The sequence below is a fragment of the Pelecanus crispus genome, chromosome 8 (assembly GCF_030463565.1).
Source record: "Pelecanus crispus isolate bPelCri1 chromosome 8, bPelCri1.pri, whole genome shotgun sequence".
Taxonomy (NCBI): Eukaryota; Metazoa; Chordata; class Aves; order Pelecaniformes; family Pelecanidae; genus Pelecanus; species Pelecanus crispus.
The window spans coordinates 47,727,581-47,740,382 of record NC_134650.1 but is presented as its reverse complement, the minus strand read 5'-3'; the positions used below and the strand labels follow the sequence as shown (position 1 = coordinate 47,740,382).

The window sequence follows — 12,802 nt, the reverse complement described above, 5'->3', positions numbered from 1 at the left end:
CGCGGTCCTGGCCTGCGCCAGCACCGCTCGGTCAGAGCCGACCCAGCTGGCGTCCCCCACAGCAGGCGTGGGGGGCTGCTCCGGAGGACAGGGAGGACAGAGAGGGCCCTCCAGAAGGCTCACCGGGGTCCGTTTAATGGCACGGAGCACCAACGGGGCACGGCCCGGCTCCCTGCCCGGCACGGCGGGTCCCTCGGTGCTGGTTGGCATCAGGTGGGCACAGCAACCAGTCCGGCGGGGCCCTGGCCCAGCGCGGGGCTCGCCAGGGGCTTGAAGCCCAGGTTATCCAGGGGGATCCCGAAGGCCGTCAGCTTTGCCTCGAAGGTCTGCAGCATGTCGTCGTGCGCCTGCAAGAGGAGCGCCCCGCGGTCAGCCCCACGCCCAGCTCCGGCCCCTCCGCGGCACAGGCTCCCTGCACCCCCCCATGCCTTCCGTCGCAGGGCGAAACCGCAGCTTGGGCTGGGTCCTGCCCGGCATGGGGCATGAAGGGGCTCAGCTGGCCTGCTGCCAGTTCCCTTCCCTCCGCTCCGCACGAGGCCTGGAGCGGAAGGTCCCGTTTCCACCCCCAAAAAGCTGCGGCCATCGCCCAGCAGCCCCCCGCGCCGAGCCAGGGGGGACAGGGCAGCCCCGGCCCCTTGCCCTCACCTTGCAGACTCGGGCCAGCTGGAGCTGCAGGTCTTTGATGGTGCCGTTCTTGGAATCAAGCACGTCCTGCAAAGGGAGACGGCGCGTCAGGCAGCGGCTGCTCAGCCCCGGGGGCATGGCGGCTGTGCCGTGGGAGGGAGCGGCGCAGCGGAGCTGGCACCGGGGCCTGGCTCAAGTGGAGTGGCTCGCGGCACAGCCACCCTGCTCCCTGTGAGCCAGCACTGCCAGGGACAGAGACCCCCAGGCGAGGGACAGGGACCTCCCGGACCACCGGCACAGCCACGCCATCATCGTCAGCCCCGCTGCAAGCAGGGGGGGTGATGGCAGCACCTGCTCCAGCAGCACCGCCCTGCCGCCGTGGCACCGGCAGAATTACAGGGAGAAAGTCTCCCCGAGAAGACGCTGGAGGCAGCTGAGCAAAGGAATTCCAGGACCCCAGCAGCTGTGGGAAAGCTCGACGCCGTGACGCCTTCCCAGGAATGTGTTTTCCTTCCTGCTGCTGTGGCACCTGCTCGTAGGTGATCCATCCCCGTCCCACGCCCCCCCGAGCCTCGGCTGCCGCTGTGCGCGTCCCCGGGCTGCCCTGGCAAGAGGCCATCCACAAACTTCACGGCCACCCCCTGCAGAGGGGACCCGGAAGGGGATGGTGGGGCGAGCGGCAGGGCCACGGGGCAGTGGCGGAGCCGAGCACGGAACCCACATCCCCTGCGTCTCAACCCAGCCCGAAGCAAGTGCTGCTTCTCCAGTTACGGCTGCGGCAGGCTCCAGGAATGGGGGTTTCCACGCCGAGGCTTTCTGCGTACTTATTTTTAGCACGGCAGACCTTGCAGAGCCCCTGGGAACCCGTCTAACGCTGTCTGCGGCCGCACAGAGCACCCCAGGGCCTCTGACGGACCCCGCACGCAGCCGGCTGCTCGGCCTGGGGCCATTCTCCTCAAAACAGGCCCCACTTGAGGGAGAGATCGGTGCCAAACTCCGACACCCACGTGCTCCGCTCTCAAGGGAGAGCTGGAGCGCCCTGCGGCACTGCACGTGGCCCTGGGAGCGCCGGGAGTGAGTGACGTGGCAGCTACGGCCACGTAGGACGGGGACCCACAGGCTGCAGGGTCTGCGTTCGCCCCGGAGCAGCCTCTGCCCCCCAAAACCAGCCCTCGCAGGGCCCCGCGGCAGCACGCGGTACCTCCAGCTTCTGCGAGACCGAGGAGAGGGCGCCCGGGTCGAGGTTGGAGGCTGCAAAGACCTCGCTGAGCTCCACCTCCTTTTTCTCCAGGAGGCTGAGGAGTCCTTTCAGCTTGCGCTCCAGGAGCAGGTTCTTGAAGCCCGTCTTCTGCTGCACCTCGTGAATGGCTTTGGTGAATTTCTGGTAGAGCTCATCTCGCTCCGCCTGCACCTGTTCCCAAAAAACCAGCACGCCTTCAACAACCGCCCTCGGGACCCCCAGGCTGGCAGCAAACAGGTCGGGCAGCTCGGCTCTGCCTGCTCCAGCAAGAGCCCGGCCATTCCCCACGGCACCCGCAGGGAACGCAGGTGCTGGAGCGCAGCTCCCCTCCCTCCCTCCGTGCCTGGCACCTCCTCAGCACCGACATTTCTGCTTCCTCCTACCCCGCCGGCCACGGGGCTCACCGACAGCGGAACGGGCTGAGGGCCTCGCCGCGGCATTATTTCAGAGCTCAGAGAGGGCCCCACGGCGCGCGGGGGTCTCTCCTCTCCTCCTCGCAGCTGGCAGGAGTCCCTGGCTCACCGCTAGTTAATAAGTGTCCTAATTAGGACGCAGTCTCTCCTCCACAGCCTATTTCTGAACGCGCCGAGTATGTTCCTGCCTTAATGACGGATTGTTAACGAGGCCTCAGATCAACGTTCATATTCTTGGGGATTTCTACGAATTACAAATGAGCTCTCTTCTCGCCTCGGTAGATTTATCTGGGTTAGCTGGTGGGGGGGAGAGGCAGAGTCTGGGAGAACTCAGCCAACAGGACTCTCCCCGAGCCACCCCGGCACGGCGAGCGACCCCCGAACGCGGGCAGAAGGAGGGGGCGAGCCGTGGCCGGGGGTGTTGGCCCGTGACAATCTCTCCCCGGGGCTCTGCCCCTGCGCCGCTGCTGCAGCCAGTCCCTCACAGGCCAGGAGGGGACCACCGGAGCGTGCATGATTGCTTAGCAAAGTACAAGGCCAGGCTTGTCTGCTGACCGCGGGAGACGCCAAAGCTGTGAGAAGCTTTGCTGGAAGCAGCAGATATCACACAGCTCTGGATTAGAGCTTCAGAAAGCCCTCGGCTAAGCACAAACTCTGCTAAGCCCCCGTGCCCAGTCCTCTGCGGAGGCAACAGGGTTTGGAGAGGGAAGCAGGATGCCCAGACCCACCCGCAGCTCTCACCTTACTGAACCTCTGTTCCAGCACTTCGTGTTCCCACTGAAGATCCTTCAGCTCCTTCTGGGTGACTTTCAGACGGGCTTTTGTGTTCTGCGAGAGGGAAGGGACAGTTAAAGAGCACGGGTTCCTCTGGGAGGGGTGGGGAGCGGGTTCTGGCAAGGGAGGAGAGCGACCAGCAGAGATACAGGGGAGAAAAACCAGGCAGTGCCCACACCAACTCCCTTCCCACTCCGCAGCAGGGGCTGCTCTGGTTTCTTGCTGCCAGAGTCCCGGGAGTCCCATCCAAGATCTTCCAACCACCCAGCTAAAGCTGAAAGGGCCTCAAAAGGACCTCGCTCAGCGACCTGGCCAGGCAGCTCCCAGCCGAATGGCAGGGGTCACTGCCTCCAGGAGAGAGCCAGGGTGGCCCGGGGAAGGGCAGGGCCGGCCACTCACCGTCAGGGCCTCCTTGTCCTTGTTATAGTGGGCCAACTTCTTCTGCAGCTCAGACACCTCCTCCCGGGCCTGCTGCAGGGGCTCCTTCAGCTGCTTGTTCTGGAGCAGCACATCCGCTTTCTCCTTTTCCAAGTGATTCTCTCTCTTCTTCATCTCCTCCACCTCCTCCTGTGCTTGGGAACACGAGTGCCAACTCCTGAGGGCTGCTCAGCTCCTCGGAGCTTCCCCGCACCATCCGGACACCCTCCCACTGCCGGCTCAGCAAGACACGGTCACCCTGCGCTCAAGAGCTTCGCTCGTGTAATGGTGTGCAACCCCTCCGGAGACCGGCAGCACCCACACCGCCACCCGGGAACTGGCCGGAGCTGGGTGAAATCCTCACCGGAGCAGTCCCGTGGTGGCAGGGTGACACACTGCAGGCAGGGGGGCAGGCAGTACCTTCAGCAAGCTGATGAGCGCCAGGTTTTTGAGGGTGATGTCATTGTAGTAGTTCTTGATGTCACCGAAGGCCTTCTCGTGGCTCCTCATCAGCTCGCTGATCTGCCTGTTCTTCCTCTCCTCCACCTCATGGATCTCCGTCTTCCTCCGCAAGTCAAGCTCGTCCCGCAGCGCTTGCATCTTCTTGCTGTATTTGGCCTCGATCTCTGGGGGAGGGCAGAGGGGGCCGGGTGACGACCTCCTGGGGACCCTGCGTAACGCGCCCCAGCCCCGTTAGCCATCCCGGCGCACGCCACCACGGCGTTACTCGAGGACAAGACGCTCGTTAGCGGCGTCACCGCGGCTGCCAGCGCTTACGCTGGGACCACGGAGAGCAGAGCCCAGAAATAGCGCCCTTGGAAAGAGGGCATGGAAACGCTCCAAGTCAGCCTGTGAGAACCCGAAACGTCCCCCGAGGACGAGACTGGAGCAAGGACTCTGCAAGGGCTCCTCCAGCCAGCCCGTCCCGCAGCCGGGAGAAGCGCGGCCAGGCAGCTGCGGTCTGCGGTATGGCCTGGCAGCAGCGACCGGCGCCCTGCCTGCACCCCTCAGCCCACGCTACGGGCGCCCGGCCTCGCTCCAGTCGCATGATGCTGGGGGTCTGACAGCCCCAGAGCACCGGGGAGCAAGAACTGGGGGGAAAATGGGCCTGAACCAGGGGCAAAATGGCCCCCTTTCTGCTCGAGGCTCGGCCAGGGAGCCCGGCAGCGCAGCTCGGAGGAGCCCACCCCGGCACGCTGGCGAAGGGAGGCCGCGCAGGAGCTACGTGCACATCCTGACCTTTCACTTGTCTCTCGAAGTCGTTGCACAGCCGGGTCACCTCCTCCTCTTGTTTCTGTTAGGGAGAAGCTACGTGTTAGAGGCAGACAACCAAGTCCCGAGTCAGCCACATCCTGAGGGATTCCCTCCTGCTCCCTGGGAAAGGCTCCTGCCGCAGCACCAATCCCAGGTTATCCATGCAAACGGCGGCTCGTTGGCTCTCCAGCTGCTCCCACAGCTCCCTGCTGCGGGAAGGGGGTTCAGGAGCCGCCCCAGGAAGCCCTTCTCCCCATTCCTGCGCTGACTTCCTACCGCCTCGAAGTCCAGCTGTTACCCTTGCCTGTGGAAAACCCCATCCCACCCCACGGAGAGAGGCGGGAAGGCAGGCTCCCGCTTACACGCCGGGGCTGGGAGGACTGGGCCGGCAGCCCCACCACCTCGCCCCGCAGCAGAGGTGCCTCGCACGCGTCTCCGGCCCGGCCAGGGACATACCAGGCGCATGTTTTTCGCCACCACCTCGTTGGCCAGCTCCTGCTCCTTCAGCTCCACTTTCAAGGAGCGCACGTCTTTCCGCAGCTCCATCTCCTGGGCCCAGTGATCCTTCTGGGCCCGCTTCATGGACAGGGTGCCCTCTGCCTTCAGCTCGGTGAGGTTTTCCTGGTGTTCGTACAACAAGTGCTTCACCTTCTGCTTGTAAACCTAAAGACAAGCCAGACCGGGTGAGGGGTTTCAGCAGGAGACACCCGGAGCTGGGATATTGGCCGAGACGCTGCTGGCTTGCATCCCGCCCAGCTCCTCCTCCTCTTCCCCCTTCCCTCATCTCCCCAGAGCTGCCCGGGGCTCACCCAAAGCACCCACAACACCTTTCGCCTTCTCCCCTCCCACCTTGATCTCCACTTGATGCCGCTCCTCCGCCTCCTCCATCTCCCGGTCCTTGTTCCGCAGCTCTGCTCTCTTCTCCTCCAGCTGCCGGCGGGTGATCTCCCAGAAGGTGTGAATCTTGTCACGCTCCAGCTGGAAATAGTTGCGCTCTTCCCGTTCCCGGTCCAGCTCCTCCCGCAGACGCACGACATGCTTCTCCAGCTGCAAAGCCAAGGGGAAGAGCCAGGTAGGGGGAAAAGGAGGCCTCGGAGAGACGCCTCCGCAAGACACCCACGGCGAGCCGTGACGCAAACCCGGCAGGACACAGGGGCTGTTACCAGGACAGAGGAGCACAGCAGAGAAGAGGGAGGAGCCCTGGACCTGGCAGGACCCACCAGCCTCTGGAAAAGGAGTAACAAAACCTTATCCTACTGTAAGCAGCCTGGGCTCAGATAGTCTGTCTCACAGGGTCCGGTAACACGGTTTTCAGGTGCCTAAATACTACTGAATCATTTAATTGTTCAGGTTGGAAAAGAACTTTAAGGTCATTGAGTCCAACTGCTAACCTAGCACTGCCAAGTCCACCACTAAGCCACGTCCCCAAGCACCACGTCTACACAGCTTTCAAATACCTCCAGGGATGAGGACTCCCCCACCTCTCTGGGCAGCCTGGTCCAATGCTTGACCGCCTTTTCCGTGAAGAAATTTTTCCTAATGTCCAATCTAAACCTCCCCTGACACAGCTTGAGGCCATTTCCTCTCATCCTACTGCTGGTTCCTTGGGAGAAGAGCCCAACACCCCCCTCCCTGCCCCCTCCTGCCAGGAGCTGCAGAGTGATCAGGTCTCCCCTCAGCCTCCTCTTCTCCAGGCTGAACACCCCCAGCTCCCTCAGCCGCTCCCCACCAGCCCTGTGCTCCAGACCCTTCCCCAGCTCCGCTGCCCTTCTCTGGCCACGCTCCAGCACCCCAATGTCCTTCTTGTGCTGAGGGGCCCGAAACTGGACCCAGTATTCCAGGTGTGGCCTCACCAGCACCGAGCACAGGGGGATGATCCCTGCCCTGCTCCCACTGGCCGCGCTATCCCTGACACAAGCCAGGATGCTGCTGGCCTTCTGGGCCACCTGGGCACACTGCTTGCACTGAGATGTCCAAGATCTTATCCCAGAAGTGAGCTCCCCAGGCCAGGGCCATCTCCTCCTCCGTTTGTAGGACACCCGGCAAATCAAGCAGGACCTGGAGCAACCGCGGGGCAGCAGCTGCACCTTCCACCTCTGCCTGCCCTCCCCACACCTACGGGAGCCTCCTGCCCCAGCAGCAATGTGACCGAGAGCGCAGCCGGCCGCAATCGCAGAGCTCTAGGCTGAGCCATCGCCCAGCTGAGCAGGCTGCCGGGGTTATGGAATTGGGGAGAAGACAACAAGGGCGCAGGGCTGGAGAGCAGAGTGCCCCAGCCCAGCGGAGGGGAGGGCGGGATGAGGGGGCTGCTCCTTCCAGGAACAGCAAGAACCCCCACCATGGCCCAGACATGCGTCAGGCACTGAAATGGACCCCGGCCACTTGTCTCTGTCACCCTCTGCCACCTGTTGTCCCTGGAGCCAGGCGCCGAGCAGGGGTCCCGAGCGCTGTTCTTGCAAGCGGCAACATCCTCCTAGCCAGGGGTGGGCCCGGAGACGGGGGATCTCTCACCTGCTCCTGGCTCATCTCCTTCGGGGACAAGGCATCCACCACTGCTGGTGCTTTGCTCCCTTTCCCTTTTTTCCCGGCTTTATTTTTGGGTGCCTGAGGAAAGAAAGCAGAATGCACGAGGTGTGCGCGCGGTGCCGGGAGGAAGCCGTGCTGCTCAGTGCCCCCGCACCGGCCCAGGCCACGAAGCGTTACCTGCTCTCATGGCGGGGACAGGACGAGGAGGGTGACGGGGAGCGCTGGCTGAGGGAGCCAGGGTCCCCAGGAGGAGCCTGGAAGCTTCTGAGACCCTCCGGGACACCCGCAGCTCATGCCCAGCCGGCTCAGCCTCGCAGCGAAGCCCCCAGGCCCAAAACGCCCAGCCCCAGGTGGACGCCTCGGGGGTGCCCCCGCCCAGCGCCAAGGGGCTCCCTCCCCTGCCCGGGAGGGGACCGGGCCCCGCCGCCCTCCCCTGCCCGCACCCCCCGGCGCCGGGAGACCCTTCGGCAGCAGCCCCGGAGCCCCCCGGGGCTCCCTCATCCCCCGTCCCCGCCGCCGGGCCCGGCTCTGCCCGCGGCCCGGGCCCCGCTCTCACCATGGCGGCCGCCGGCGGCGCCGCGGTATCCAGGCAACGGGGCGGGCAAATCTCGCGAGAAGTGCGCGGCGGCAGGACACGCCCCCTAGCAACGGGGGCCCCCGCCCTAGCAACGGCGGCGGGGCCTGCTCCGGGCCCGGGGTCCCCGCTGAGCCCCGGGGGTCCCCGCAGTGCCCCGGGGGGTCCCCGCTGTCCCCGGGGGGTCCCCGCTGAGCCCCGGGGGTCCCCGCTGAGCCCAGCCCCCCTCCGCGCCCCGGCCCGCCGTGCCCCGCCATCCCCGGCCGCCGCAGCGGGGGTTCCCGCTGCTCCCCTCCGCGGCCCCGCCGCACGCCCGGGGGCCCCGCCGCGCCCCCGGTTCCCGTCTCGTCCCCGTCCCCCCGCGCCGGCTCTACCTCTGCATCCCGCATCTCCCGCCCCCGGGCCCCGCCGTGCCTCCCGGCTCCCCTCCGCAACCCCCTCTCCGGTCCCCCCGGGGCAGGCGGGGCCGGTCCCGGTCCCCCCCCCCCCCGCCCCCGGCCCCAGCCCCGGCCCCGCTCCGCCCCCGGCCCCGCCCCCGCCGCGGCGGGCAGCAGTGTGCGGGCTGCGGGCTGGCACCGGGCCCGCCCCGCCCAGCACCGGCACCGGCACCGGCACCGGCACCGGCACCGGCCCGGCCCATGGCGGCTCCGGGAGCGGCCGGCACCGCAGGTGAGGGCGGCGGGGGGGGTGCAAGGGGTGCAAGGGTGGGGGTGCAAGGGGTGTGCAGCGGGTGTGCGCGGGGGGGTGCAAGGGGGGTGCAAGCGGGGTGCAGGGGGGTGTGTGTGCAGGGGGGTGCACGGGGGGTGCAAGAGGGGTGCAAGGGGTGTGCAGGGGGTTGCACTGGGGGTGCAAGGGGTGGGGGTGCAAGAGGGGTGCAAGGGGTGTGGAAGGGGGTGTGTGCAGGGGGGGTGCACGGGGGTGCAAGGGGTGGGGGTGCAAGAGGGGTGCAAGGGGTGTGCACGGGTGGGTGCAAGGGAGGTGCAAGGGGTGCATGGGGGGTGCAAGGGTGGGGGTGCACGGGGTGGGGGTGCAAGAGGGGTGCAAGGGGTGTGCGAGGGGTGTGCACAGGGGGTTGCAAAGGAGGTGCAAGGGGGGTGCACGGGGGGTGCAAGGGGTGGGGGTGCACGGGGTGGGGGTGCACGAGGGGTGCAGAGGGAGATGCAGGGCAGGGTGTGCAGGGGTGGGTGTGCAAGGGGTGTGCACGGGGGGTGCAAGGGAGGTGCACAGGGGGTGCATGGGGGGTACAAAGGGGGTGCAAAGGAGGGGGTGCAATGGGGGTGTGTGCACGGGGGGTGCAGGGGGTGGGAGTGCACGGGGAGTGCAGGGGCTATGCATTGGGGTGCAGGGGGTGCGGAGGGAGATGCAGGGCAGGGTGTCCGGGGGGGGTGTGTGCAAGGGGGCATGCAGGGGGCTCTGGATGGGGGGTGTGGGGGATGCGTGTGCGAGGGGGGGTGCGGCTGTGCGGGGGGGGGAGTGCGTGCGTGCGCCCCGTGGGGCCGTGCCGGGGGCCGCAGGGGTGGGGGGCCAGGGAGCGGGGCGGGGGGGGCACAGCACGGGCAGGGGGGACGGGGATGGGCACAGGGGGGCTGTGCCTAGGGAGAAGCCGGCATGGGGGGCTGGGGGTGCAGTGGGGTGTCCAGGGGACGTGGGGGTGCAGTGGGGTGCCTGGGGGACGTGGGGGTGCAGTGGGGTGTCCAGGGGACGTGGGGGTGCATGGTGGGGTGCTCAGGGGACATGGGGGTGTGGTGGGGTGCCCGACCAGGGCACGGGGTGCCTGGGGCAGGCTGAGGTGCAGGGGGTGCCGGCTGGGGAGGTGGGGTGCCGGGGCAGACCCCCCCCATGCTGGTGTGCCAGTGCTGGTGGCGGAGCGCGGAGGGTTTGGGGCGCTGGGGGATGGGGTGGTGGCTGCGCCGGGGGGAACCCCGGCATTGAGCCGGGGGCTGCAGCGGGGTCCCGCATGGCAACGTGGGGGCTCCCGTGGACGCCCGTCCCTCCCGCGTGTGCCCTGCGCACGGCAGCACCGCGGCCCCCAGCGCAGTGGCTGCCCCGGCTGTGCCCTCCCGCGGCACCCGTGGCCACCGGGCCCTTCGGAGCCGTGCATGGGGACAGTGCCACCGGGCCGGGCACCGGCTGGGAGCACGGCCGATGCCGGTGGGGTGGCCAGAGCCGGCCACTGCCTGGCTCTGCGGTTTGACGTGAGTCAGCAGAGCGAGCAGCGTGCGGGAAGGGAGCCCTGATGCCGGCCCCGCTCCCCGCCAGGCAGCCGGTGAGCCCAGGCCGGAGCGGGGCGGCGTAGCCGGCGGCACGGCGTGACCATGCAGGCGGAGGCCAGAGGGGATTTCTGCGGCAGGGACCAGTGCCCCGGTGGGTGGGGGCTCGGGGAGGGGGCAGCGGGGTCGGGAGGCTGCCGGTGTCCGGGGGGGACGGATGCGGTCCAGGTGCCACCGCCACGGTGTCACCCACCAGGACGAGGCACCGTGGCAGCACGTGGGATGGCGGGAGCGGGCAGGAGTGGGCAGCCCCCATGTCCCCCCCAGGGAGCTCTTCCCAGCACTGGAGTGGGGTGGGGACCCCATTTCCTGGCCGGAGGGAAGGTGCTGGCAATGCGGGGTGCCCGCTCCCACCTTGCGGGGTCAGGACGCGGTGGAGCCGGTGTCCTGCGGTTCCGTGTACCAGGAACTTGATCCAAACGCCCCCGTAACGTCCCTTCCCGTCCCAGCTCCGTTGGGCGGGGGGATTTCTGTCCCCTGCCCTGCTGTCCCCATCCCGGGGGACAGCAGGAGATGCCCAGCCCATGGTGAGCCTGTCCTGGTGCCGGCTCACCTGGCAACACGGTGACGGCAGGGCCCAGTGACACACGGTGCCGGGGCACAGTCGGCTCTGTCCCACCCAGCACCGGCCGCGGGGTGGGCCGGGGGTCCGGGTGCTGCGGTGCCTGGTGCCGCCCTGGGGGTCTCCTGCCCGCTCTCAGTGCCTGGGCCTGGCTGTGCCACGACCGCGGCCGCCTCGGCCCCGCCGGCTCTTGCCAGCAGACAAACCGCCCCTTGTCTGGGCTCCGGCACAGGCCGCGCTTTTGTCTCGCCGACACAAAGGGGCTGCGCAGGGTGGGGGGCGCGGGGCTGCCGGCTGCCGGCACCGGGGCTGCCGGGCCCTGTGCAGCTCTGTCCGGAACCCCTGGCCTCGCTGGGGTCGCCGCTGCCCCCCGACCCCTCAGCCGGGGAGCCCCGGAGGGCCAGCGGCGGGGAGCTGCCGTCACCGACGCGGCAAGTGCCGGTATCGCAGAGCTCGGCAAGGAGGTGCTGGCCCCGGAGCGCCCGGCGGGGACCCCCACCCACGGGCCGGCCCAGGAGCCCCCCGGAGCCCCCGCGGAGGAGCAGGGCAGCATCCCCATCCCCAGCGCCGGCCTGCTGCAGGTCGCTGAGCGCAGACGTGAGTGCGGCCCCGCACCGGCAGCCCCTGCCTGCCCCTGGGGTCCCTGCCTGCCCCTGGGGTCCCTGCCTGCCCCTGGCATCTCCTGCCTGTCCCTGGGGTCCCCTGCCTGTCCCTGGGGTCCCCTGCCAGCCCCAGGGTCCTTGCTTGTCCCTAGGGTCCCCTGCCAGCTCCTGGGGTCCCTGCCTGTCCCTGGGGTCCCTGCCTGTCCCTGGGGTCCCCTGCCTGCCCCAGGGTCCTTGCTTGTCCCTAGGGTCCCCTGCCAGCTCCTGGGGTCCCTTCCTGCCCCTGAGGTCCCCTGCCTGTCCCTGGGGTCCCTGCCTGTCCCTGGGGTCCCCTGCCAGCCCCAGGGTCCTTGCTTGTCCCTGGGGTCCCCTGCCTGTCCCTGGGGTCCCTGCCTGTCCCTAGGGTCCCTGCCTGCCCATAGCATGTTCTGCCAGCCCCCTCGAGTCCCCTTCCAGCCCCAGGGTCCCTGCCTGTCTCTGGGGTCCCCTGCCAGCCCCCGGGTTCCCCTGCCTGTCCCTGGGGTCCCTGCCTGCCCCTGGCATGTCCTGCCAGCCCCTGAGGTCCCTGCCAGCCCCCGGGGTCCCCCACCAGCCGCCAGCTGACCACTGCCCCCGCCGAGCCCCTCGTGTCCCCCCGCCCGGCTCCCCAAGCACCAGCCCCTCGCCCAGGGCACCCGCAGAGCCCATCCCCGGGGCATCCCGGCGGGTGCCCCAGCGCGGCTGGCTGCCCGCAGAGCCCCTCAGCAGCGTCTCCTCGCTGGAGGTGCACTTCGACCTGCTGGACCTGACCGAGCTGACCGACATGTCGGACCAGGAGCTGGCCGAAGTCTTCGCCGACTCCGATGAGGAGAACGCGGCCGGAGAATCGCCCAGCGGTGAGCGAGCGGGGCCGCCTTCGGCCTGTCCGTCTGTCCGTCCGTCCGGCCCTGAGCCGTCTGTCCCCGCAGGGCTGCAGCCGGTGCCACGGGCCGGCTACCTGCGCTCGCCCTCCTGGACCCGAGCGCGGGAGCAGGGCCGGGAGAAGAAGCACCTCAGTGACCCGGAGCTGCCACCGGCACCGCCGGACGCCTTCCTGCCCGCCGAGCGGCCACGGGAGCCCTGAGGGCTGCCCAGGCCCCGCGGGACGGACATGGGGACGCGCCGAGGGACGGACGCGGGACCACCGCCGGGGAATGGACGCTGCTTTTCGTCCCCGGTAACGTCGGGGCCCGTCCCTGCCCGGGGCGCAGGACTGATGCCACGGCGAGGGGCTGCTGGCCCGGAGGCACCGTGGCCCGGTCCAGGGCAGAGGCAGCCAGTGGAGAGCGGCGCGGGGCCGGTAACGCCGGTGAACCGGAGCCCCGGGCCCCGGGGAAGGGGCAACCGGTGCCTCCTGGAGCCACCGTGGCCCGGGGCTGCCCGCAGCCCAGCGTGGGGCCGGGGCTGGCATGGCCCCGGCTGCCGGGAGCGGAGCCCGGCGGAGCGCGGCCGGTGCCGGTGCCTGCCCCGTTCCTTATGTAGCAGCGCTGCGTTCCGGTAAAACCGACCGAGCCACCCCCGCCGCGGC

The 12,802-nt window shown here is 68.9% G+C and overlaps 2 protein-coding genes across 2 annotated transcripts; one reads left to right on the top strand and one right to left on the bottom strand.

Moving 5' to 3' along the window:
- Positions 1-209: 209 nt before the first annotated feature.
- On the bottom strand, positions 210-7,320 carry DRC4 (dynein regulatory complex subunit 4). Its single transcript, XM_075715760.1, has 10 exons — positions 7,234-7,320; positions 5,572-5,769; positions 5,179-5,385; positions 4,708-4,762; positions 3,889-4,094; positions 3,451-3,618; positions 3,019-3,105; positions 1,826-2,035; positions 646-711; positions 210-347 (listed from the first exon to the last, which is right to left on the bottom strand). The coding sequence occupies exons 1-10, from the start codon at positions 7,246-7,248 to the stop codon at positions 210-212; spliced, it is 1,350 nt and encodes a 449-aa protein (XP_075571875.1). The 5' UTR covers positions 7,249-7,320.
- A 2,817-nt stretch (positions 7,321-10,137) lies between these two features.
- DBNDD1 (dysbindin domain containing 1) lies at positions 10,138-12,358 on the top strand. Its single transcript, XM_075715748.1, has 4 exons — positions 10,138-10,186; positions 11,105-11,251; positions 11,991-12,131; positions 12,204-12,358. The coding sequence occupies exons 1-4, from the start codon at positions 10,138-10,140 to the stop codon at positions 12,356-12,358; spliced, it is 492 nt and encodes a 163-aa protein (XP_075571863.1).
- Positions 12,359-12,802: the final 444 nt, after the last annotated feature.

Excerpts from the sequence above, each read along its gene's own strand:
- DRC4 (XM_075715760.1), bottom strand. Across the intron at positions 5,386-5,571 it reads GGCATCAAGTGGAGATCAAG|GTTTACAAGCAGAAGGTGAA; the intron begins GTGGGAGGGGAG and ends GCTTGTCTTTAG. Across the intron at positions 348-645 it reads AGCTGGCCCGAGTCTGCAAG|GCGCACGACGACATGCTGCA; the intron begins GTGAGGGCAAGG and ends CTCCTCTTGCAG.
- DBNDD1 (XM_075715748.1), top strand. The coding sequence starts at position 10,138 with ATGCAGGCGGAGGCCAGAGGGGATTTCTGCGGCAGGGACCAGTGCCCC. Across the intron at positions 11,252-11,990 it reads GCAGGTCGCTGAGCGCAGAC|AGCCCCTCAGCAGCGTCTCC; the intron begins GTGAGTGCGGCC and ends GGCTGCCCGCAG. Across the intron at positions 12,132-12,203 it reads GGCCGGAGAATCGCCCAGCG|GGCTGCAGCCGGTGCCACGG; the intron begins GTGAGCGAGCGG and ends CTGTCCCCGCAG.